This window comes from Arvicanthis niloticus, chromosome 24 (genome assembly GCF_011762505.2).
Source record: "Arvicanthis niloticus isolate mArvNil1 chromosome 24, mArvNil1.pat.X, whole genome shotgun sequence".
Lineage (NCBI taxonomy): Eukaryota > Metazoa > Chordata > Mammalia > Rodentia > Muridae > Arvicanthis > Arvicanthis niloticus.
In genome coordinates, this window is record NC_133432.1 from 21197053 (window position 1) to 21222674 (window position 25622).

The window sequence follows — 25622 nt, forward strand, 5'->3', positions numbered from 1 at the left end:
GCACCCGTGTCTCTCTCTCTCTCTCTCTCTCTCTCTCTCTCTCTGTGTGTGTGTGTGTGTGTGTGTGTGCACATACATATACTGACATCTGTGCATACTCACTTGTGTGTGTATGTACACACACGAATGCACAAAGAAAAACTAAGATCTGTCTTGGAGCTGAGGTTCCCTTCAATAATGACACCTTCAGTGTCACTACCAGCTACCAGGTCTCATCTTTTTTTTTTTTTATATTTATTTATTTGTTATTATTCATGTACTATATATATATATTATTATTGTATTATATTACATTAAAATTCAATTCAATACAATTGTATTGTATTATATATTATAATATGCAGGTGCCCTCAGAGACTAGAAGCAGGGGTCTTATCCCCTTTGGCTAGAGTTGTGAGCTGCCCAACATAGATACTGGAAACCAAAATCAGGTCCTCTGAAAGGACAGAGTATTCTTAACCATGGAGCAATCTCTCTAGCCCCAGGTCCCACTTCTAAAAGTTTCCCCTACCTCAACACAGTAACCCTGAGCACAAGACTTTCAACACAGCAACTCTGTTGGAGGGATGTGGGGAGGATGCAGGGGGACCACATTCAAACCATAGTTGAAATGTATAAGTACATACTCAAAGCAAAACTGGAGTGGTTGGTTCCTTAAAAGATGATAGGTTTTTTTTTTTTTGGAATGTATGTGTTGGTTGAGGTGGAAAAATAAGGTGAGTATTATTGGTTTCTTGCAAGATGATAGAATTTTAGAAACATACACACTGTCTAAAGTATGGCACCATACTATGTGGAGGGTTGATGACAAATGGCTGGTGAGTGGTCAACCTGATAGCAAATAGCTTTTATTCTGCTCCTAAATCAGAGGCTATATTTCATTTACCGCATCCCCAGTAAGACCATGAATATGCTCGGAGCTGAGCAGGGTAGCAAACTGTTGGTCAGGTATCCTGAGAAACTCATTTTCTTAAAGGAGCTTTGGGGCATGCTGACAGCACCCCGCTGAGTTTGCGCCCCTTTTTTCACAGCCCCCCTTTCTCCCTATTCTTTGTCTCCACAGTTCGACATGCAGAGAGTCACTCTGGAAGAGCTGAAGCATATCCTGTACCATGCCTTCCGGGACCACTTAACGATGAAGGACATTGAGAACATTATCATCAATGAGGAGGAGAGTTTGAACGAGACCTCGGGGAACTGCCAGACGGAGTTTGAAGGAGGTGGGTATACCTGGGTATCTTCCTGGGTGCCTCCACATATCTTTAGGACAAAGTAGCCTTGTCCTGTAGTGTAAAAATTCAGGGCCAAGTGAATAGGTCAGCTTGGGGACAATACCATGATCTCTTTAATTCAGCTTTATGTTTTTGTTTTCTCTTCCTCCTCCTTTCAGTTTTCTTTCATTGGTAGGGTTTAGGAGTATGTACACACATACTGTAAGAATGTGCAGGCACATACACATGAATACATGTGCATGTGGACACCAGAAGTCAATGTGGGCATCTTCTATCTCTTTCTTATTTTGTGAGGCTGACTCTCTCACTGCTACTGGAGCTCACGGTTACAGTGAGACTGGCTGACTGGTGAGTCCTCAGGACCCACATGCCTTGGCTTTCCTGGTGCTGGAGTTACAACTGTGCCACTGTGCCCAGCTTTTATGTGAGTGCTAGAGACCACAGCTCAGGTGCTTATGCTTGTACAGCCAATGCTTTAACCTGGCACAGAACCATCACCCTAGCCCTTTCTTTCTTTTTTTTTCTTATTCTTCTGCCTCCTCCTTCTTCTTCCTCCTTCTCCCTCTCCTCCTCCTCCTTCCTCCTCCTCCTCCTCCTCTTCCTCCTTCCTCCTCCTTCTCCTCTTCCCTCCTCCTTCTCCTTTTCCTCCTCTTCCTCCTCTTCCCTCTTTCTGCTCCTCCTCCTCCCCCTCTCCTCCTTCTCCCTCCTCCTCCTTCTCCTCTTCCCTCCTCCTTCTCTTCCTCCCCTCCTCCTCGTCCTTCTCCTCTTCCCTCTTCCTTCACTTCCTCTTCCTTCTCTTCCTCCTGTGTCCTCCTTCTCCTCCTCCTCTTCTCATCTTCATCCCTCCTCCTTCTCCTCCTCCTCTTTCTCCTCATCCTTCTGTTCCTCTTTCTTCTCCTTTTTGTTATTTGGGTTTTTTTTTTTTTTATATAGGGTTTCTATATGTAGCCAAGGCTATACTTACTCATTCACACTCAGATTCCTCCTGCCTCAACCTCTAGATTGCTGGAATTATGGCACATGTACCACCATATGTGTGTGTGTGTGTGTGTGTGTGTGTGTGTGTGTGTGTATATATATTTCAAAGTTCAAGTTTCAGAAGATCTTGTAAGAATCTTGTCCTTTCTGAGGTCACTCTGTGTCTAGGAGGGCTGTGTGGCTTTGTGGCGATTTGTTTTTCCTTGTTGGAGGCTGGCTGCCTCAGGGATGGTGGAAGGAGCCCACTGAATCTGTCAGCACACTTGGACCAAGTTCATTGGTTAATTGAATGACCTTGGGCAAGCTGTGCAACTCCTCTGTGTTCCCTCATCTACATATGTCAGGATAATTATGTTTGCTCCATAGAATCCCCAGGAAAGGATAAGCTCTGGGCTTCTCGGATGCATTGACCAGAAAGGGCTCAGGGATGCAGCCTTTTCAGCAACCTAATCGGAGGGCTAACAGAAAGAACGAGGGTCATCTGAACTCAATGAAGAGACTCAGGACAGGCTCACAAATATATATATATATATATATATATATATATATATATATATATATATTCATATATATATATATATATATATATATATATATATATATATATATTCTATTAGTCACTCAAGAGTTCATAGGAAGGTAAATAATATTATTCTTCTTCCAAACATGGAACAATGGAACAGTGGGGTGAGAAAAACATGGAGCCAAGACAAAGTTCTCTGATCAAGGCTCAAGGTTTAATATTCAGCACTTTGTCTATATAGGGAAAGCCCCACCTAACCCATCTTTGTTTCAGCCAGATTATGTCCTAAGTCAAGGTCAGCGGGCAGTCTATTTATATAGGAATTTGCCCATGCAGCCGGGGTGGATGACTCCACCTAGGTCACAAGGTCTTTCAGACCGGCTCAAGGCTGGTCTGGAGAGGTGGCTCAGTGGTTAAGAGCACATATTGTTTTTGCAGAGGATCCACATTTTGGGTCCCAACACCTACATCAGATGGATCATAACCACCTATATCTCCAGCTCTATTGGATCCATTGCCCTTCTCTGTACTCAGAGGGTACCTAAACACACACACACACACACACACACACACACACGTATATATTAGAAGCAAACAGCTATTCTAATTAATTTGTTTTAATGCACTAAAATATCAGAGTTAGCTATCAGCAGATTTTTACGTACTCAGTACTGAGACTTCATAGAGGTCAGTTAATTAAATAATTAATTGTATTATTTTTACAGTACTGAGGTGGGAGTGAACCTGGGTCCTGTGCATACTAGGCAAGCGCTTTATCAATGAGCGATATTTCTGGCCTCCTTTTCATCTTTTTAAACATTAATTGTATTTATTATGTGGATGTGGGTGTGTGGGGAGTGGGAGGGCTGACACAGGCTACGGTGCACATTAGAGTTGGAGGACAGCTTGTGAGGGTTAGTTCTGTCCTTCTACCACATGAGACTCAGGGATGCAACTCAGGTGGTCAGCCCTGGTGGCAAGTACCTTCACCCATGGAGACATCCCTCTGACCTGTCCCTTTACTTTTTGAAGTGGGTTCAGGGTTGCCTAGAACTTGAGGTTCTCCTGCTTTCCCCTCCCAAGCAGCCAGCATTACAGACTCAGCATGTTTTTTTAAGTGTATGTATGTGTTTGTGTATATATGAACAGGCTCATATGTATACAGGTGTGTGTGTGTGTGTCTGTATGTGTGTGTGTGTGTGTGTGTGTGTGTGTGTGTGTGTATGTGTATAAGTATGAAGGCTGGGGACAACCTTGGCTGTTGTTATAATAGAATCCACCTCGGTTCTTGAGAGAGTCTCTTACATTCACATGGAATTCACTAGTTCAGCTAGGCTGAATGGCCCCTGAGTCACAGTAATCCTCCTGTCTCCACCTCCCTAGTGCTAGAATTATAAGAATGTGCCAGATGCCATAAGAGTCTGCCGTCTGCCTCTCTCTCTCTCTCTCCCTCCCTCCCTCTGTGTGTGTGTGTCTCTGTGTGTGTCTCTGTATCTCTCTCTCTCTCTCTCTCTCTCTCTCTCTCTCTCTCTCTCTCTGTCTCTCTCTCTGTGTGTGTGTGTGCCATCTGTATGTGTATACTACAGAGGCCATAAGAGTCCATCAGATGCCATAGAGCTGAGCTTATAGGTTCTGGTGAGCTGCCCAGTGTAGTGCTAAGAACTGAACTTGGGTCCTTCACAAGAGCAGCAAGTGCTATTAATGGCTGAGCCATGTCTCCAGCCCTTGCTTTCTTGTCTCTAAACACCCAAGACAAGATTCACAGTTGTCAAACTATCATACATACACAAGATGGTGCTGGCTCACCTGGCTATAGAGCCGCTGCCTTATGGCTGAGCGCTATGGCAAGGAGCCAGCCCTGGAAGGAAAGGGATGGATGGTAACTTCCCACATGCGTACCAGCTGCTGGCCACCTGCTCACGTGTTGGACTGAAGCCTCAGCACAGCTCTGAGAAAGGTGTGATTTTACTTGTGGTTATGCAGGAGGAAACTGAGGCTCAGCAAAGTGAAGTCTTTTGTCTAGAGTCAAATAAGGTTAAAGACTTGAGCCTTCATCTACTGGATAATGTCTTAGCTTTTTTTGTGTATATGCGTGTATGTGTGTGTGTATGTGTGTGTGTGTTCATGTGGAGGTGATTTGTGCATGCACATGTGTGTATAGACACCCAGAGATTGACATCATGTGCCTCGCCACCTTATTTTTGTAAGTCAGAGTCTCTTACTGAAACTGGAGTTCTTCCACTCAGCCACCCTGGCTGCCCCAGGGATCCTCCAATGTCTTCGCCTCAGCACTGGCATTATAGATGTGTATTGCCATGCTTTTGGCCTTTTACATGGGTCTTAGGAGAACTTAACTCAGGTCTTCATGCTTACTAAGCAAGCACTCTTCTGATCAAGCCATGTCCCCAGTCCCCTAGTTTCTTCATTTGTCACTACAGGTTCTTTGCAGGAGCAACTTCCCCATGAAATAGCATTCCATGTCCTTTTCCATTTTTCTCTCTCACTGGGGGTGAAATCATACCTAATCTGGAGGACAAGAACAGCAAGACTGTGTGAGCCCCTCAAGACGCATTTTCTAAACACTCTTTTCTCTAATTGGAGGACCACCTCTCAGATTTTTTTCTGGACATTCTGACAACAGGCCCAGAAGAGAGAAATCAAACAAAACTCACCACCTGGGTGCCATAGTTAGCTTTTTAATGTTTTATTTTAATCTCCACTTGATGTGTATATTCATGCGTGTGTCTGTGCGTGCGCGCATGTGTGTGTGTGTGTGTGTGTGTGTGTGTGTGTGTGTGTGTACATGAGTATAGTGACCATGGAGGCCAGAAGAGGGCATCTGGCTCCCTGGAGTTACATGGATGCTGGGAAACAAAATGGAGCCCTCTGCAAAAGCAGTACATGTTTGTAACCACCGAGCTATCTCTTCAACCCCTAGTGACTTGTTTTTAGTTATCAGCTTGTCATACCTACAGTCACTTGAGAGGAGATCCTTAATGTGGGATTGTCTAGGTCAGGTTAGCCTATAGGTATGTCTGTGGGGGGATTGTCTTAATTAAGCCAATTGATAAGGGAAGACCCAGCCACTGTGGCTAGCATCATTCCTGAGTCAATGAGAAGTGAGATATAAAACAGAGGAAAAGGCTAGCTGAAAATGGACAAGCAAGGGTCCCATGCATTCTCTCCATCCACTCTTGACTATGGGTATGATGCATCAAGTTCCTGCCTTGACTTCCCTATAACACTGGCTTATAACTTGGAATTATAACAAACCCTTTCCTCCCTAAGTGGCTTTTTTCTGTCAGGGTCTCTGTTGCAGCAATAGGAGTGAAACTGGGAGACTGGAAAATAAGTAATCTCTGGGAAAGAGATAGCTGAACTTCCCTGCACCCGCCAAGTCTCCGTCTGATGAAAGAGGAGCAAAGGTCAGGGAAGATCTCTGCAGGATGTGAACAACTATACAGCTCTTTCCTGCTTGTGTGATATGGCTTGGATATGACTGTCACAAAGACTCTTGATTTTAACATCGGTTCCCCAGATAGATGATGGTGCTATTTGGAGAGTCCTGAACAGTTTATGATGTGGAAGGGAGTACGTCACTGGAGTTGGGCCCTTGGGAGTACTTTTTCTCTGGCCACCTCATGTCCCACTCTGGGTTTCCTAGTGAGCTATGATGTGAATAGCCTCCTCTGCCATTACTTCTTCCACCGTAAGCATTTGGGAATAAGAGAGTGCAGGCCGAAAGCTCTGAAGCTATGAGCCAGTATTAACGTTTTTTTCGTCTAAATTACTTCTGCCAGGTATTTGGATCACTGACTTAGTATTCCTGTTGCTGGGATAAAATATTCTGACTAAAACAACTTAAGGAAGAAAGGGTTTTTTCAGTTCACTGTTCCAGGGCACAGTTCACCATGTTGAAGAAGTCAAAGCAACAGACATTTGAGGCAGGTAGACACATTACACCTGCAGATAGGAAGCAGGGAGTAATGAATGCCTAGCTTTAACCTCTTTAAGCAATCCAAGCCTAGGGAATGGTGCCGCCCACTTCTACTTCCTCCCACCTTAAGTAACCTAATCAAGATAACCCTTCACAGTTGTGGCCAAAGGTTTGCCTGCTGGGTCACTCTAGATCCATTCAAGTTGATAATTAATCTTAGCCAACACAGTCACACTGATGAGAAATGTAATAGGCTATGTGGTCCATATGTCATTGGGCATATGTCATTTTATTTTATTAAAAAAAGCCTTTTATTTTTCTTTCCTATTCAAATCAAAGATTTTATAGTGGTAGTTATATTTAGATACAAACATGTCAGGGACTTTGGAAGGTCAGAGAAAATTCTGTGGTCCAATCCAAGGTCACAAAGGCAGCCATCCCTTCTGAAGTCACTGTCAGGTCGTCAAGTGCTCACCTGCATGACATAATCTGCATTGTCACCCAGGAATTCATTATGGCTCCTTTGGACCCATCCAAATGAAGGGACACAGGATGTCACCCCTGCCATCTGCTTCCAGCTGACCTGCCTTGTGACTTTCCTGAAATAAAACCCTTGTCTTTAGCTTGAGGAGGTAAATGGGCAGCTAGGGCCAGTAGCCCGTGGAAAGCCAGAAGGCAACTTTTGAAAATAGACTTGGGACATGGGTTAAAAATTAGGGAATGGCTCTTCTGTATAGAAACCCTCTAAGGTTTTCTACAACATTGTAGAAGAGTTTTCTGAGGACCAGTTGAAATTCAAAGATACCAAAGACACAGAGAATTGTTTTCGATCAGTTTGTTAAATACAATTTCTCCGCCTCTTCTTCCTCCTCCTCTTCTCCCTCCCCACTTTCTTCTCCTCTTTTTATCTTTCCTCTCATTTGTCCTCTTCTTCCACCTCCTCCTTCATTCTCTCTCCTCCTCCATCTTCATTTCTCCTTCCCTGTCTCTTGTCTTCTCCCTCAGTGCTACTCTCTCTTCCTCTCTTTCCTCTGTTGGCTTCATTCTTGATCAGACTCAGACAATAACAGGACTCCTTCTCCCAAGACTCATTCTCATTCACAAAAGGGCCCCTTCTATGTCTACAGACAAGACAAGAGCTATGTATACTATTCTTGGTCCTTCTGGCTTGTGAAGTTTTGGGTTGAGTCTCAACTACATGGAGTAGTATGGATCAGAGAAACAAAAGATACATATCATCATCAAAGGAAGGGAAGGACACTGAGAAGGTCAGCACTATGTTTGACCTTTACACCAGGAGTTCCAGGTAGTTCCTTGCTTTAGAAGCAAGGTACAGCTGTCTGAAGTACAATAAATAAATAAATAAATAAATAAATAATAAAGAATAGTGAGATTTTGTGGTACAAAGTGAGCCAGCTTCCAATTGTATGAGTGGAGGTTGCTCTATCTTTAGGAAGGCATCATTAAATAAAAGCCAACCTCATTCCACCTCCTACAGCTTCATCTTCTATCACTACCTGCAAGCCTTACCTGGTGATAATACATAATACCATCAGGGTATATTTCTATATTCCCTTTCTAGGCTGGAGTGATAGCTTGTGGTTAAGAGGGCTTGTTGCTGGATCTTGACAGCTAGAGTTTGGATACTCAGCAACACAGTAACAAGTTGAGTTTCAAATACACACTCAGGACTGGGGTCAAACACTTGACAAGAAACAGCTTGATGGAGAGGAGGTGGTTTTATCTCACAGTTTGAAGAGCCATGGTAGGGAAGGCATGATGGGGTTCATGTTGGTAGGAGCCTATGTCAGAGACACCTCACATCTTGATAGACCAAGAAACAGAGAGTGGACAGGAAGTAGGGCTGGACTACAAAACCTCAAATTCTCTCCTACCAATGCCACTTCCTCTAGTAGGGCTCCACCTCCTAAAGGTTCTATAATCTCTCCCAAATGGAAATATCACCACCTGCTGGACACCACATGTTCATACACACAAGCCTGTGAGGGACATCTTTCATTCAAACCACAGGAGATTCACAGTGTAGCAGACCTAAAGGATTGGAAAGCAATTATAGTTTCCAAACTAGGTAGCTCCAGCTTATTCTGAAAATCACAGTATCTGGAATTGGTACTAATTCGTGTACCTTCCTGAAACTCGGAGTTCCTACTGGAAATACTAGTGTTGAAGATCTGCATCAGGACCACAAGTAAGCTCATTCCACTCTTAAGGCCTCACCTCTATAAACAAGCAGCACCAGCATCCACATGGAAGCAAAGGGATTACAAATTCCTAAGACCCATAGTTGCCCAGCTGGCCAGTGTAAAAATCTATGCAGATGACGACGGTCTCCAAGAATTCCAGAGCCATCCACTGTCACTTGCCAAGTGGAACTGTGTGAATTGGTGTTAAAATAAGAAGTGCAAAGACAGTCTGTCACTAAAGCTTGCAAACCCAGGTCCTGCCAGCAGGCAGGGTCTGTGGTTTATAGGATTGGTTAACAAGTGTGGGGGCTGGGGATCCTGCATCCACCTCCTGCCACCCACTTTCTTACCTGCTGCATCAGCTGCTAGAAAAATACTTGAAATCTAATAAGAAAATGGGCATACAAGCAATCTATATAGGATGCTTCCTGACAGAACCAACTTCTCCAAGATTAGATGAGAGACTCATATATAAAACAGCCATTGGGATCCTAAGTTTGTAGCCCAGGGAACTCAGAAGGTATGGGTATCCAAAAACATGCACATGAGGGTTGTGGAGATGGCTCAGTGAATAAAGCATTTCTCAAGAGATCAAGGTCAGCTCAGGGCTTCCATGTGTATGTGAACACATGTGCACATACCCTCAATCAGAAAGCGCCTGCACACACACATCCACACAAGCACACACTCAAAAAACCCATGGATGCAAATGTTCATAATATTAAAAAAACCAAAACCATTCAAATGCCCTTAAGTAATGAACTCACAAACAAGACATATTATGCCATACCATTAAGCAATAGAAAGAAATGGGGTGATGTCGGTCATAGTGCTACACACCTGTAATGCCAAGCCTCAGAAGAATCAGGAGTCCAAGGTCATCCTGGGCTGAATAAGTATGAATAAGTATGAATGAGTATGAGGCCGGCCTGGGCTACATGAGACCCTGTCCCAAAATTTAAAATAATGAAATGTTGATGCAAACCACAATGCAAGCTAACCTCCTGTGTGTGAAGCGAATGGAAGGAGACAGGAGCTCTGCATCCTGCAGGTCTATCCATGTAGCATGTGGAGCAGGCAAGGCTATAGGAAGAGAAAGGTCAGTGGTTGCCTGGGGCTGGGGACAGAGGTGAATGACTAATGGTACCAGTGTGTACTGGCTTCCTCTTAGGGTGATGAAAATCTTCTTGTGTTGTGCAGTAGTGACCGTTACACAACTTTGGGTGTGTGTTAAGTTATTTCTGATACTTGCACTGTGTAGCTAGATTAGTAATAAGTAGATATTAAAAGCTGGGCCCTTAAAAAAAATAAAGGAGGAGCTGGGTAATAGAACCATTGCTTAGAGTGTGCAGGGCCCCGGGTTCAATAGTCCAGCATTGCAGCGGGATGGGAGGAGGGAGGGCTAGGAGGGAGGGGGGAGAAGAAAGCAAGGGGAATAAGGGAAGAAAGGAAGGGATGAGGGGAAGTCAGCAAGAAGGGGTTAGGTGTGAGTGAGACTCATTTGCAGCTGTGTGTGGCAGCCAGAGACTGCTACTCCTGGGATGGCAGTCTGCACAAGGAAGGCTGCAGGGATTGCTGTCGCATGCTAAGCAGGGCTCTGGAAAGGAGAGCCTAGCAGCAGTTCAGGAAGAAGCCACGAAGAGGTCTGGGAGCATCTGAGGCATGGTCAGCTCTCCACTGGAAGCTGCAGTGATCGGGACAGTAAACAAGCAGGTGTCTCCTCTGGCCCCAGGGGAGACAGGCAGGCAGCTTGGTGTTTCTCTGGCAATTCATGGCAAGCTATAGCTTTCAGTTGGGTTAGCTCATTAATCTTTGTAGTGATTTGTCTTTACTTCATTTTAAAATTTAATTTATTATTATTTGTATTTGTATTTAGAGACAAGGTTTCTCTGTGAGGCCCTGGGAGGCCTAGAAATTGCTCTATAGACCAGGCTTCCCTCTAACTCACAGCCACTAACCTGCCTCTCCCTCCAGAGTGCTAGGATTAAAGGCATGCTCCACTATTGCCCAGACTATTTCACCATATAACCATATATATATATGGTTATATATATATATATTTGTTTGAGACAGGGTTTCTCTGTGAGGCCCTGGGTGTCCTGGAACTCACTCTGTAGACCAGGCTGGCCTCAAACTCAGAAATTCACCTGCCTCTGCCTCCCAAGTGCTGAGATTAAAGATGTGTGCCACCACTGCCTGGCTATATTTCACTATTTTTAAATGCCTGTGTATATACATGTGCCAGAGCCAGAGGTCAACCTAAGGGGTCATCTTCAGACACTATCCACTTTTTTATAGACAGAGTTTCTTACTAGCCTGGAGCTTAGTAATCCAGCTAGGCTGGCTGGCCAGTGAGCCCCAGGGATCCTCCTGGCTCTGCCTTCCCAACACTGTCTATTCAGGCATGTACCACCATACTTAGCTTTTTATATAGGTTTTGGAGATTCAACCCAATCCTCTTGCTTGTGTGGAAAGCACTTTATGAAATGAACCATGTCCCCAGCTTCTGAGTTAATTCTTTCAGTGCCTAGAGCACCTATCATTAGCTCTTTTTACAGAAAGGGAAACCGAGGTTTTAGAGTTCAGACTTTCTCAGAGCTTCTAAGCAACAGTTAGGGGAAAATGTCAAATTAAAACAAAGGGCCTAAGATCTGGGGCTCCAAATTCACTCCAAGTTGGCCTGTAGTCATTGAAGCAAAATGAAGCAAGAGTTGCTAAGAACCAGATTTAATGGTACAGATCCTGAGATCCCAGCTACTTGGAAGGCTGGAGTGGGAGGATTGAAGTTCACAGTCAAACTGAGAGACATGGTGAGGTCAAAGCCACCTGGGGCCACGCTGCTCTTACAGAGGACCAGAGTTCACTTCCCAGCACCCACAATGAGCAGCCCACAACTTTCTGTAACTCAAGCTCTAGGAGGTTTGGTGCCCTCTTCTGGCTGCCTTGGGAACTCACAACCACATGGCATATGCTCACACAGACATACATATAAATAAAACATAATAAGTCTTTAAGTATATAAATAAACATGCCATGATTCCTTGTGCCTAAATTCCAGATACTCACAGTCCAAAGAAGCATAAAGGTAGCTTCTTGCCTCAGTTGCTGTAAGCTGAACTATATAGTAAGAATACATATGTACATGTCTAGCCTGGCCTACATAGTAACAGTCTCCAAAACAATAATAACAAGGAGAAAAAAGTAAAAGAAATGGGGGTGCGTCTTCAGCTCAGTGGGTATACACTTCTCTAGGATTCATGAGGCTCTAGGTTCAATGCCTAGGACTGAAAGCAAAAGGAGAACACACTAAGAATAAATAATTTTTATTTGATGCTGTATAATATAATGCAGATATGAAACTGCCAATGACGGTCTTAAGTGAGTCACAAGAAAATGAATTCGGTTCTGGCTCAGGCTCCTGCCAGCTGCACCAAGTGTCTCACATGTGTTTGCTGCTGCCAAGCAGAAGGTTAGGGAGAACGTATGCTGCGGTTTTGAACTTGTGTAGCAGAGCAAACCATGGGTTCAAATCCCACCTCTGTGATTTGTCAAATAGTATTGGCCTTCGATGCTTGATACTAGGGGCTCTTCATCTATCTAAAGAACCACACCCAGCCTGTGTGAGATCTAACTCTGCGCATAAAACAAACAAAATAAGCATAATACCCAGCTCACGGAAGGATACTCAATAAATGGAGAAGAAGAAGCCAGGCATGGTGACACATACCTTTAATACCTAGCACTCAGGAGGCAGAGGCAGGTGGATCTTTATGCAATAGAGGCAAGCCTGATCCACAAAGAAACCTACAGGATGGCCAGGGCTGTTATGTGGAGAAGCTGTCTTGAAAACAAAAATTGACATCAATTATAGAGCTAAGGAGATGGCCCATTCTATAAAGTATCTGCCTTGCAAGATGAGGATCTATGTTCTACAGTCTAAGTGAGGTAAGCACGGTATGGTGGCATGTACCTGTAATCCCACTGCTGCAGAAGTAGAGACATAAGCATGCTGGCTAGTCGGTCTAGCCTGAATGGCAAGTTCCCATCTCAATAAGAAGGTGGGTGGCACATGGGGAAAGACACAAGGTTGTTGTTCACGCACTTGCACACACGAATGCCCACACATAAGAAATAAATAAACAAACTTGGGTTTCTAAAGAGGGAATCAGCATGCATTGGACATACACACAATATTCTTGTCGTTCTTTGCCTTTAATGCTTTTCCCAAGGTGGCTATTATTATCCCCATTTTATAGACAGGGTAATTGAGGCCCAAGGAAATTGAGTATTAGGTTCAGCCACCAAAGGCATTATATTTTTGCTCTGTCATACAATTCCTGGTGATGTCCGAATTCATGGTAAAGAGATCTTCTACCAGGTACTGAGTTGGACTTACAGGCTCCACTGCTGCTTCCAAGTTCCTATGGCCTCAGAATGGTCTAGAAGTTCCCCTCAGCTTACAGGACATTGTTCTAGCTGATGATAGCTATGATACAGCCCAACACAAAACTGTACAGTTAGTTAAAACACTGTATTGTTTGAATGGGGTGGTTTTTCTTAAGAACGGAACTTTATAGATGAGGGCACTGTTTCTATAATGTCAGAAGAGTGGACGCGCCTGTCTGGATTCTCAGGTGCTTCTTATCTCTCCCTTCCCCATGCTTTGAAGAATTCTGAGATCAAAGTGAAAGAGTCACTGTGGGAATATATTAGTCATCTTTCTCATCTGTGTGACCAAACCCTGACAGGAAGCAATTTAAGGGAGGGAAGATTTATTTGGTCTCATGGTTTAATAGAGGGGGTGGGAATAGGGGTGGAGGCAGCTCATTGCTGCATGCATGAACTCCTTGCCAACATAGGCCCAGATCAGAAAACAGAGGGACCGTGACAGGAAGCGTGGCTCTGTGTGACCCTCAATTTCTTCCCCCATAGTGGCTCATCCCTCTAAGTCCCACCTCTTAAAGGTTCCAAAAATTTCTCAAACAGCACCACCTGCAGGGGGCCTCATGTTCACACACATCAGCCTGCAGAAGACAGTTCATATCCACACTTGAACACCGGGGATAAAAAGCTTGTCACTTGTTACCTTACTTCCTAAGTACCTTCTTTTAGTAACTAACCTTCTTTTAGAAGGGTTTTCATGAACACTTTCCCTCTTGGCCCAGCCATGGCATTTTGTGTTGCTGAAGCTTTTCCACCACAAACCCTCAGGAAGGGGTGTAGGGAGACAGTTTTTAATTAGGCACAAGGCCCAGATACATTAGCTCAACAAGCCACAAGCCCACTTCGTTTTTTTTCTGGGTCATTGTTTGTTTAGATTGGGTCTAGTGTGTCCCCTGCTGGGCTGGAACTTGCTGGGTAGCCAAGGACGATCCTGATCCTGAATGTCTGATCCTCCTGTCTCTAGTCAATACAGTACTAGGGATGGAACCCAGGGCCTCGTGCTTGCTAGGCAAGTGCTCTACCCACTGAGCCACATCTCCAAACCCCCATCCCTTTCTTCTTAAACACCAACTCCTTTGTCTTCCCTGAGAGTTGGGTTTATTTTTTTTCCCCTTCCATGTACCCACTCTAAGAAGAAGCCCATCTCCACACCAGGCAAATTTCTCCTCCTCCAGTTAAGAACTTAAAACCCAGAGTTCATCAGTAAAGTGGAGAGTCGAACCACAAAAATACTCTTAAATCACCCAAGGGAAGCACAAGCCTGGAGGCTCCAGGAGGATTAATGATAACAAGATGCTGGCAAGAGAGGATCTCGGTGAATAGGAGAGGGAGCCCGCGCCGTGGTACCGGCCGTGGTACCGGCCGTGGTACCGGCTGTGGTACCGGCTGTGGTGCGGGCACAGGCTCACTGTGAAATCTGGCTTGAGAGTAATTTTCAAAGATCTTTGAGAAGCCTTTGGGCTCTTTCTCCCAGGGAAAGCTCTTCTTGCCTTTAAAAACATGGTCTGATTCCTACTTCTGACTTTGTTATTTCTACAGGGTTTTCGGTAATGGGGGCTGGGGGAGGAGCCCAAACATGACAGGACAGGCTACAGCCTGACTGTGAGCCTACTAGCTCCTTCTTTTATCAGTTTTTAAAATTTGTTTGCTTCCTTTAAACCAGTGGCTCTCACCCTTCCCAATGCTGCAAACCTTTAACACAGTTCCTCACATCGTGGTGACCCCGGACCATAAAATTATTTTGTTGCTACTTTATAATTTTGCTTCTGCTATGAATTGTAAATCTCTGTGTTTTCCCATGGTCCCAGGTGACCCCTATGAAGGGGTCGTTTGACCCCCCACAGGTTGAGAACCACTTCTTTAAATATTATTTAGTTAGTTAGTTTATTGTGTTGTTATTGGTGGTGGTGTGGGGAGGGGTGGGGATGTCACACTTATGGTGATCAGAGGCCAGCTTTTAAGAATCAGTTCTCTCCTTCCACCATGTGGGTCCCAAGGAGCAAACTCAGAATGTCAGGCCTGGTTCCAGGTTCCCTTACCCATGAGCCATCTCACCAGCCTTTTCTTTTTTCTTTCTTTCTTTTTCTTTTTTTTTTTTTTTTTTTTTGGTTTATTTTTGGTTTCGAAGGCTTTGTTTTGAGACCCAGTCTCACTGTACAGCCAAAGTATGCCTCAAACTCAAACTGACAATTCTCCTGACTGCCTGGAATGCACCACCATATCTTACTTCACCAGTCCTCTTTGTGTACGTCTACACACTTGTGCCATGCATGTGCCATGTATGTGTCATGCATGTGCCACACATGTGCCAAACGTGTATCTGTTGTGTAGACAGAGGTCAACCTCAGATATTGCTCCTCAGGTGCAGGATGCCATCCACCTGGCTGGTCTAGAACTCACCAAGTATGCAGGGCTGGCTGGTCGTTGGCCCCAGGATCTGACTGTCTCTGCTCAGCTATGGAAACACAAGTTTGCCATTATGGCTAACTTTTTTTTTTTTTGATGTGGGTATTGAGGATCATGTCCTCATACCTGCACAGCAACTTTCCTGACCAAGCCTTCTCCTAAGCCCCTCATCTCCTTTAATATCTGAGTTTGAAAGAGCATGTTTCCCAACACCCCCCCCAAGTCTATACCACACCACGCGCGCGCACACACACACACACACACACACACACACAGACACACACGTGCACACACACAGTATGTATTGGTTACAGCAAAAGGCTGACAGTGGTTGGATGATATCTTTTCTAAAATTCACTCTGGAATGTTACAGATTCTTGTCTCTGAAACTCACTGTGGCTCCATTACATCTAGAAGTCTAAACATTTCTCTAAATATCTTACAGACCATGGCTCTGATAGGAATGGTTTACTATTTCATACGTTTCACCAGCAGTTTCGGGTCAGCAAAGAATCCCATAGTGTCCATCATCTGAGTTGATTCGACCAGTCACAGCCCATGCTGGTTGCAGAAGCATGTCTCACGATGTCATCTTTCTGTTCTCTCTCCTCCCTACCCTGAACCCCAGTTCATTCGCAGAAACAGAACCGACAGACTTGCGTCCGCAAGAGCCTCATATGCGCCTTTGCCATGGCCTTCATCATAAGCGTCATGCTGATCGCAGCCAACCAGATCCTGCGGAGCGGCATGGAGTAGCAAGCCTCCCACCAGCCACACCGCGTTGCCAGCTCACTGCGCATGTGCATGCCCCGCGGGCAGACTCTGTTCCTTCACACAGGAGATCTGGACCTATGGATGGATGCAGGCGTTGGTACAGTTCAGGAAAGAACTCAAGTTTGCAGTGCAACTGGGGTCACGGATCAACTTCATCTCCTTGGCAGGGACACAAAAGGGCTGTCTTCAATGCTTCCGTGGTTTTGTTTCCCAATGCAATAAATAGCCAGGAGTTCTCAATTATTGCTTCAACCGCCAGTAGCAACTCTGAAGTGGGGGGAAAAAAAACCCCAACACTGCTTTCTTTTCGTCTTGGAATTCCAGTAGCCATCCAGATAACATGGTGGTGTCTGAGAACGAGAAAGAAAGACAGATGTGAGCAACAGTCACCTCCATCCATGACTCAATTTTTTCAACCCAGGGATCCAGAGAGACTCCCTGCTAAAGTTGACTTCTGGGTTGCTACAGAAAAGGGGACTTTCCATCTCACGCTGGCTTCTTCCCTCCACCCAGTGGAGACCCCTCCCACCAAGGCATGGAGGGGGAAAGCCATTAAGCAGGGTGCAGCTCCTTGCAGTCCCTGCTGTTCTTAATCACCTTTTCTACAGGACTTTTGTCAGTAGAGCTGGAGCACTCTCAGTTGGTTTCCATGGCTCTTGGCTTTCTGTTTCTGAAGTCCATCCCGCACCAGCATCTTGGAATCTGCAGAGAGCCTGGCTCCCAGCTTTCTTGCCTGTACCGCCATTAGAGAAAAAAAAAAAGAAAAAAATTCATAACCTGTGTGTCTCTATAACCCAGACACGTAGACAGACAGGAGACTTCTTCATGTGTGATGCTGTTCTTCCCAAATTGCTTACTTTGGACATGAGCTTGTTCTCTACTCACCCCTATCCGTGCTTCTTTAGAGCAGAGGGTGAAGTAACTGGGGTAGGGAAGGATTGAGTCTGACGGTGAGGAGTCTCCCACCCCAGGCATCTGAAGTAACAGAGCCCCTCTGAGTCGCCATATTTGACAACATCTGTTTAGACTGTCGTATATCTAACCTTCCCCTCATCTCGGACTTTATTAGCAAGCCTTTCCCCAGCTAAGAAAAGGAGAACTAGAACCTGAAGCAGAAAGAAGGAAGGATCAAATTACTGTATTTTGCTTAATAACAAGACAGGTTGTGACAATGACTCATTAAAAAAAAAGAAAAGACAGATGCTGATGGCTGTGGCTGGTAGGACAGAGACTTGATCAGTGTTCTGATCCCACAACACTTCCGTTGGGGCAGAGAACTGAATATCTGGGTCTGTTTTTAGTAGCAGGCCAAGACTCTCATTTCTTCAACTTTTCGTGGATTTACTATGAATTCAAGCCCCAGTGGTCAGATTAGCTGGTCATCTACAGACGTGCTAACTCCCTTTGTATTTTTCTGACCCTAAGTCTTTATTTCTGTAACGAGATTGTTCTGCTCCAACTTCAGATCTCAGCCGGAAGATCCCCAATTCCCCTTTCTCCTCTTTTCCCCTTTCCTCCAGCCACACGGAGGTGCTGGCAGCTTTGCTCTCTACGTTCTGCTGGGTAGGTTTTTTATGGTGCGATGCATATTCCTTTGGCCTACTTTCTCTCTCTGCTCCTTCCTCACGTCCTTCTTAGATTTGGAAGCATATAGGGTCTTCCTCCAGTTCACCTCTATGTGTGCTCCATGCAGCAGTATGGGAGCAGCTCCAGATATTTTCCCACTGTAGGGTGTGAATATTCACCAAGAGCACAAGTCAAACTAGGTTTGAGCCATAGCATACAGAGTAGGGAGACGGTTGGAGGTTCCAAGAAGTCCAAGGGGCACAGTCACTTCATAAAACTGCCTGGAAGTCTGGAACTTCCAGGCAGCAGCCTGACTTCCCTTTTTTGGGTACTCTTTATAAACCTGCCCTTTTTCCTTCTTCCTTAGGCTGAGTCACCACAATCCCCTTAGGACCAGACTCCTGAACTAGAGCAGGTAGCAACACAGAATATTAATATACTGCACAACGTTCCACCCCTTCAGTTTCTTCCTGGAGCAATTGCCTTCCCTCGGCCAGATGTGTGCAAGAAGGCAAGCATGGCTGGTAGCAACATGCTTCCCTATTATTAGCTGATGTGTGAACTTCCAAACTGCCCCCTCCTGGGAGTCTGGTGAGCAGATCCAGAAAGTGCAAGGCTTTAAAGACCTGAAAGCAGTGGATACCGTGCCACCGCTGAGATTGGCTCTCAAGGGGAAACAATAAGATTTCTTCAGATATATGGTTTTTTTTTTTTTTTTTTTTAAATAGGATCTGTCCGATACTGAAGGATGCTGATACCAAAAGATGCATTTAGATTTCATCAGCAGTGGACAGAGATGTGATAAAAGCCTGTTCCCTACTGATGGGACTAGGTAGCGGGTCCTGACAAAATCATACCACGCAATAGGTCTCACGTGGGAGGGTTTTTATTAAAGGGGAGGGGCACAGAGATGGGTTTTTATTAAAGGGGAGGGGCACAGAGTTGGGCTCTGGAAGAAAGAGGAAAGAAGAAAGTGGTGGAAGGGAAAACGTGGCTTTTATTGGAGCCATGGCACATGTGCAAGGGGCCATGTAATAGGGACGGCAGTTACCGATGACATCTTGTCGTGGGGTCCCTTGAAAGCTGGCTGTAAAGATGCCTGATTGTCAAGGCCTCACTTGTGGCTGTCCATGAATGTGCTTGATTGTTAATATCTACAAGGGAGTGTGAGTACCTTCTCCAATATCATGGAAGGAAAGACAGGAAAGAAGCCATCAGACTCCCTCTGACAACCCATACATTAATCTCCCAGCAGCCTCCTCGTCTGAGGCACACAGTAACTGAGGTACAACTGAGGCATCCTTGCAGGAAGTCTGGTCTAGTAGGGTCCTTTAGACTTAGGGGGATAAAAGTGTGCTAAGGTGGCTGACTTCCTAGCTGCTTTGCTTATGTTATATCTTTGAGAGTGCTGGGCTTCTTTTCCAGGCAGCCCTACTGTCAGGCCTGTTCATATAAATGCTATCCTGAGGTTCCCTGTAACCTAACATCCTCATGACAGTAATTGGGGAGTAGTTGGTTGGCTGATAGTTCCAGAAATTTCTGCTTCCTCAAGGAAAGCCATACATGGGAAGCTGAGACACCCTCTGAAGGAGAGGCAGGAGCTCAGCCTTTGCTGCCTTGCATTTATTTGACTGGACTAAGGAAGTGGTGACAGAGGCAGGCTAGTCATAAAATGACTCAGTGACTGGCTCATTCTTGCTGCCAGCTCAGCTTCACATCCCCAGACCTCCATGAATGACAGACACCAGGACAGCAATTTACCTGGGACAGAAAGACAAGCTGACTCTGAACTCTTTAACTTTCAAACAAACTGTCCCCTCAATGTCCCTGGCGTAGACTGAGTCCCTACACTGGAATCGTTAACAGTTAACAGCAGCTTCCAGAATATGCAGAAGTTCCTTGTGAGATCTATAAGAGGTTGCCACGGCAACCATTGCATCTACCCTGAATTTGCCAAGGCACAGAGGGAACACTTAAAGAACACTCTAGGCCTTACCTGCCTGCACTATGACTCCCAGAATCTATCTCCTGCTGAGATGGGAAATTAACCTCCAAGAATTATATGGCTTCCCTGCCTTTTCCTATTGTATTTGAATGTGTCTCCCCCCCCCCCCCAACTCAGGAGAAAATGAGTCAGCCTCCTTACCTCTATCCTTATCTCACTTCTCGGAACAAGACTCTCTACATATTTCGGGCAATAAAACTACCCCACATCATCTGGCAGGCAAAAACTCATGTTGAGCCTGCCATCTTTAAAAGCATTAGCTTGCTTGCTGAGATCCTCCATCCAGGAAGCCAGAACTGTGAACGGAGGTCAACTATGGTTCTCATGAGTTCTTGGGCAAGCTCAGTGATTGTAGGAAGTTCTGGGTGATGGATATGCAGAGACCGGAGCCTCTGTTAGGCATCTTCCATACCTGGTCCTAGCTCAAAGTTTATACAATAAGTGGTCTAGTATCTTAAAGAATGGGATAGAAAAAGAAAACGGGATAAAGAAAGAAAGGAAGCCTATGCAGAAGAGGGCACTCCTCCTAGCCTGCAGCCACTGACTCTCAAAGTGATTGGGAAAAAATTTAAGAGCAGGGAGAGAGACAGCTGGCTTTTATTGCAAACGCCTCCTATGGGCTCAAATCCAGACTCAGGTCATAAATCAAAGAACATTGTGTACATTTTTTTTTTTTTTTTTGAATCTGCGACTGGTAGTGTCCCTGGGACCCTATGAGGGAGGGCATCATCAGAAGGTGAACAAGGGGGGTACTTTCTGGCTGGGGGTGATTTGGCTATGCCTGGCTGCATGTTTGTTGTATGTGGACCTGTTTCCTCGTGTGCCCTTGGTTTCTCTCTTTGTGGAAAGTGCTAAGTTTTGTACCTCAGAGAATACTAGGTCATGTCTCTACACTATATCCCTAGAGGTCCATAGCTACCATAGCTACTCTGTTATCTAAGATACACGGAGAGTCTGGAACCTTGTTGTGAAAAGGGTTCTTATTTTTATATAATGCTATTGAAGATGATACAGATGAGCTCTGATGAATGTTCTAGACTTTGGCACATACTGTTTCTATGACCAGGAGGACCACAGTGGGACCACAGAACCCCACCCCCTGGGAAGCATCCATCCTGAACAACTTCAGATCAGTACCCGCCCCCCCCCCCCAACACCCCTCACTGGTCTCTTCCAAGATGCCCTATGGGGCTGAGAGTCCAGAACTCACAGCCATTTTCCCTCCCTCCTCACTGACTCCTTGACTCCCCTCCTCTGCAAGAAGAAAATCCCACCTCTGAAATAGAAGAGCTATGCAGCCATTAAAGTTTTTAATGTGAATTATTTATAGTCGGAATAGACATGAATAGAATGAGAAGCTAGGCCACCTCATCTTGTCCCCATGCCCATGATCGTGTAAATGTCACAATTGCTTAGCTTCATCCCATCCACACTTGGACTAACTCACTCAGGGGACTGTTCTCAACTCTGTGGCCTTGCCACAGTAGGTTTGGAGGAAGGGGTCAGGTGTACCAGCTAACTAAGCCTTCTGTTAGGATCCTATGCTCACTGCAGATGCATACCGTCATGTTAACATCAATCGTTTATATTTAATGCTGGTTCTAATTTAAAATACCACAAAGCATGGTCGATTCAACCAGATGTGGGAGAGCATGCTTTTAATGCCTGGCACTTGACAAACTGAGACAGGAGCGTTGAAATTCAATATCATCTGCCTAGTCTGTGGAGCAAGTTGAAGCGCAGTCTGAGTTCCATGGTGAAGTTTCAGGCAAGCCTGGACTACATACAGAGTTCTGGGCTAGCATGAACTAACATAATGGGACTCCCTCCTACTAAAAGAAAAAAAATCAGTTTTTCCAAGTTGCACAAAACAGACCCCTGTACCTCAACATTCCTTGCCTAGCTCCTACCTTGGGTAATTTGTCAACTGAGGACACCCCACATGCTGGACATGGGGTCACCCTTTTCTTCAGGTGGGGTATCTTGGCTTCCAAACCAATACATTATACGCTGTCAGAAGTTATCCAAACAGGAGTAGTGGGGGATCTCTATCATAATAGGAGTTCAAGGTTATCCTTCACTACAGAGGAAGATAGACTGAGATACCTGTGAATAAATACACACACACACACACACAGTGGTGTAGGGGTAGGAGGAGAGGGGGGAGGTACCTAAATGGAAAGAGGCAGAGGCTAGAATTTTCCAGAAAGTAGACTCATTGGGAGAGAATATTTCAGAGAATGCAGCTTTTACCCAAGATGCTGGCTCCATCCTTGGGTCTGACAGAGATAAAGTTTTTAAAGGGCTGATAGATGCTAGTCCCTGTCTATCTGGCCTACTTTAAGAATGTCCAAGGGATGCGCTGTCAGGCACTGCCTATTAACATGTTCCTACCATAACTCTGGATGCCAATAGGAAGTTAGTACCTCCCCTGGGTGGATGCTGACCCCTGACAAGCTCAGCATGCCTTGCCTGAGGCTCTGAGACCTGTGAACAGGGATCAGAAAGCAGAATAGAAAAACCAAAGGGAGACAGATCAGCACTGACATTTGGGAAGGGCACCGGAAATAGGATTCTTGCTGCAAGGAGCCAGGGAAAATATATACATCCCTAATAAAGGGCTGGGAGTTGCATCACGCAGGGGTGCTAGCTGGTTTTGTGACATGAGTTTTGTGACTTGTTCCTTTTGGTGCCCATTGTTTCCCAGCCAATGTGTCACATGTCACACAGGTTAGAGAGGTTTTCATTTATTCCCTAAAAGCTTGCTGAATGAAGATGGGCTTTGATGTCCTTGTCTTGGCCAGCTTGAAAAGGAAGGAGATTTGGTCCCCTCGATGGAGGTCCCATGGCATCTGAATCCATAAGTCAGTAGGTTGAAACAAAAGCCAGATTCCCAAAAAAACAGCGTTCCCTGAATCCATCTGAGGATGCTTAACTGTAAATCTCCCAAATAAGGGACGGACACACCTTTCTAACTCTATCACTACCACAATGCTTTCCCCTGGACACTGGCCTTAGCAGCAGTTCAAGTGCATGTGGTCCTGGCTTGGAATCATAATTCTTCAGGAAGTAGAAAGCCATCATCTCTAATGACTGTCAGGAAGTACATGACAAGTCTGGGGTGCAGGACCAGTGACCTGCAGCTGTTCTTAGGTAGCCAGAAACTAGAGCTGGACACAGATGCTTGTCCCACCATAGCAAGAAACAGGGAGGGAACAGCAATAGGGTCCCCAAGTCTTTGTCCCTTCTTCTCCATGCCATCTCAGAGCCTGTTTGAGCCAGGCATGGTGGCATACACCTGCAGTCCCAGCTCATGGGAGGAAGAGCCAGGAAGAATGTGTCCAGTTAGAGAGCAGCCTTGGCTACATGGTGAGTGCCAGGTCAGCCTGGGCTACAGTGTGAGATCTTGTCTCCTAAACAAAATAATGAGAATGATAAAATTCTACTTCCTGCCCTTAGTTCCTGCTTCCTGAAGCAGCCTGAGGTCTAGTCAATGTTCACAGGCAACCGCATTGTTCTTCCCTGAGAAGACTGGTCTAGAGAAAGGACTCAGTTCCTGGTACAAGTTCACATAGATGGGGGACTCTGAGGAATCCTTAGGGAAATCTCCAGTGACAAATCACTGGCAGTTTGATTTCTCTTCCACGGATTCAGAGAGAAGTTAATTGTATCCGACAAAGCCATCGTGATGCTTATGAAAGCCATTCAGACTCCAAAAGTGTGATCCTGCCAGGTGTGGGCGAGCTGTGGCCTGTGGGTGGGTACAGGTCATTAACTTAAGCTTACTCTCAAAGCACAGATGTGAATGGCTGGGATTCAAGCCCTACATGCAGGGTGTCTCTGAAGCACAGGTAAAGACTGTTCTAATCAGGAGCTTCTTGCCTCTTCTTCCAGAATGTTCCAGTCAGATGTCAATCATGCATCTCAACTTCCCACTGTACCTCATTTATATTCTTTTGGGGTTTTGTTTAACTTTTTTTTTTTCTTCATTTAGTGTTAGTTGGTGATTTTTCTGCTATTAAGTGGTGAGACAGCAGGTTAGTGAAATAAAAAAATATCTTTATATCAAATGTAAATATTAATATAAATGAACTTGGCATGCAACTTAAGTGATCCAATGAAGCGATATTATTAACATGTTATCTTACTGTATAAAGGGAAAATGGTTGCCATATATGTACCAGATGTTTTCTGTAACTAAACTTGTCTGTAAATATATAATCTTATTTAAAAAAAGAGTCTAATTTACCATTATTTATGCAATAGAAAAAAAATAAAAGTTCTTTTTTTTTTCTTCCTTTTGATGCGAGAGTCGGTTCATTATTTATGATCTGACTTGCAGTGGGTCTTGAGATTCGTTCCCAGGGCCACAGAGGTGACAGTTCAGCATCTCTAAGAAGCAGGGGTTTGGGAAGGTGGCAGAGCCCTGATGAGCAGAGGGACCCTGAAGGGAGATGATTGACATGCAGAAAATAGGCAGATGATGGTGGAGCATATGGTAGGAAATATGACTGATCTGGCTTTGGAGCAGACATGGTAATTAAGAAACCTTGCGGGCTGGGGAGATGACTTAGTCTGGTAAAATGTTTGTATAAACATGAGGACCTGAGCCATCTCCAGGACCTAAATAAAAAAGAGGCCATAGGGGCACATGCCTGTAATTTCCACTCTGGGGACATGGAGAGAGGATGATAGTGGGCACTCGCTGGCCAGGGAGTCTAGGTGAATTGACGAGCTCTGGTGTCAAGGAGAGCTGTGTCTCTGTAGAAAGAATCTCTTATGAGAATCACCTGTCAATAAAAAAAGCCAATGGCCAATGAGCTAAGGCAGGAAATTGAAGGTGGGAAACTGGCAGGAAGAGAGGGAATTCTGGGAAATAGCGAGAGGCCTGGGATCTCCGATCTGGATTGCTGAGGAGATGGTCGTAAACCAGCAGGTAGCTGAACCCAGGAGCCAATAAAGAGGAGCTTCGTCCCGACTTGGACACCTGAAGCTGCGGAGAGGTAACCAGCCATGTGGAAGACATAGAATAGTTTGAATGGGTTAAATAAGTTACCAACTAGCCAGGGAATGAGCCAAAGCTTGTGGCCTACGTATTTATTAATAAATTGCTAGTGTCAGAGTCATCATTCCAGGAGCAGGGTCTTGTTGTGGATAGCACTAGTGTTGCTTGTATTTTGATGTTAATTCTTCTCTGGGGGGGGGCGGGTAGGGGGAACTGAGGACACACACTCAGGTGACTTCTTGTGAACCATCCCCTAATGAATAAAGGAGCCAATCACTGGGTGAGTAGGCGGGACTTCCGGGTTGGATAGGGGAAGAGGGTAGGCAGGAGAGAGATGGGTTCTTTTTGATCGGGATAGCAAAAGGACAAGATGTAGCTACTAATGTCTTCTGGTTTCAATAGCATATCTGCCACCAGAGGATTTAGATTTAGTTTGGCATATAAGATTAGGATTCTAGTTGTTGTGCCCAGCGATTGAGTTACCATTGTTTCTGAACTAAGTTTTTGTGGTGGTTTCCTTCACACAGTGATTCGACCGGGTTCTAGAGA

General features: G+C 45.1%; 1 protein-coding gene across 9 annotated transcripts in view; it reads left to right on the forward strand.

Moving 5' to 3' along the window:
• Caln1 (calneuron 1) overlaps positions 1–24365 on the forward strand; it is a 474231-nt gene extending 449866 nt beyond the window's left edge. For all 9 annotated transcript variants that reach the window (XM_076923056.1, XM_076923054.1, XM_076923058.1 and 6 more), the window contains 2 exons: positions 1064–1220; positions 16352–24365. In XM_076923056.1, the coding sequence (XP_076779171.1) occupies positions 1064–1220; positions 16352–16479 (285 nt within the window). In that variant the 3' untranslated portion in view covers positions 16480–24365. The remainder of the gene's footprint in view (positions 1–1063; positions 1221–16351) is intronic.
• Positions 24366–25622: the final 1257 nt, after the last annotated feature.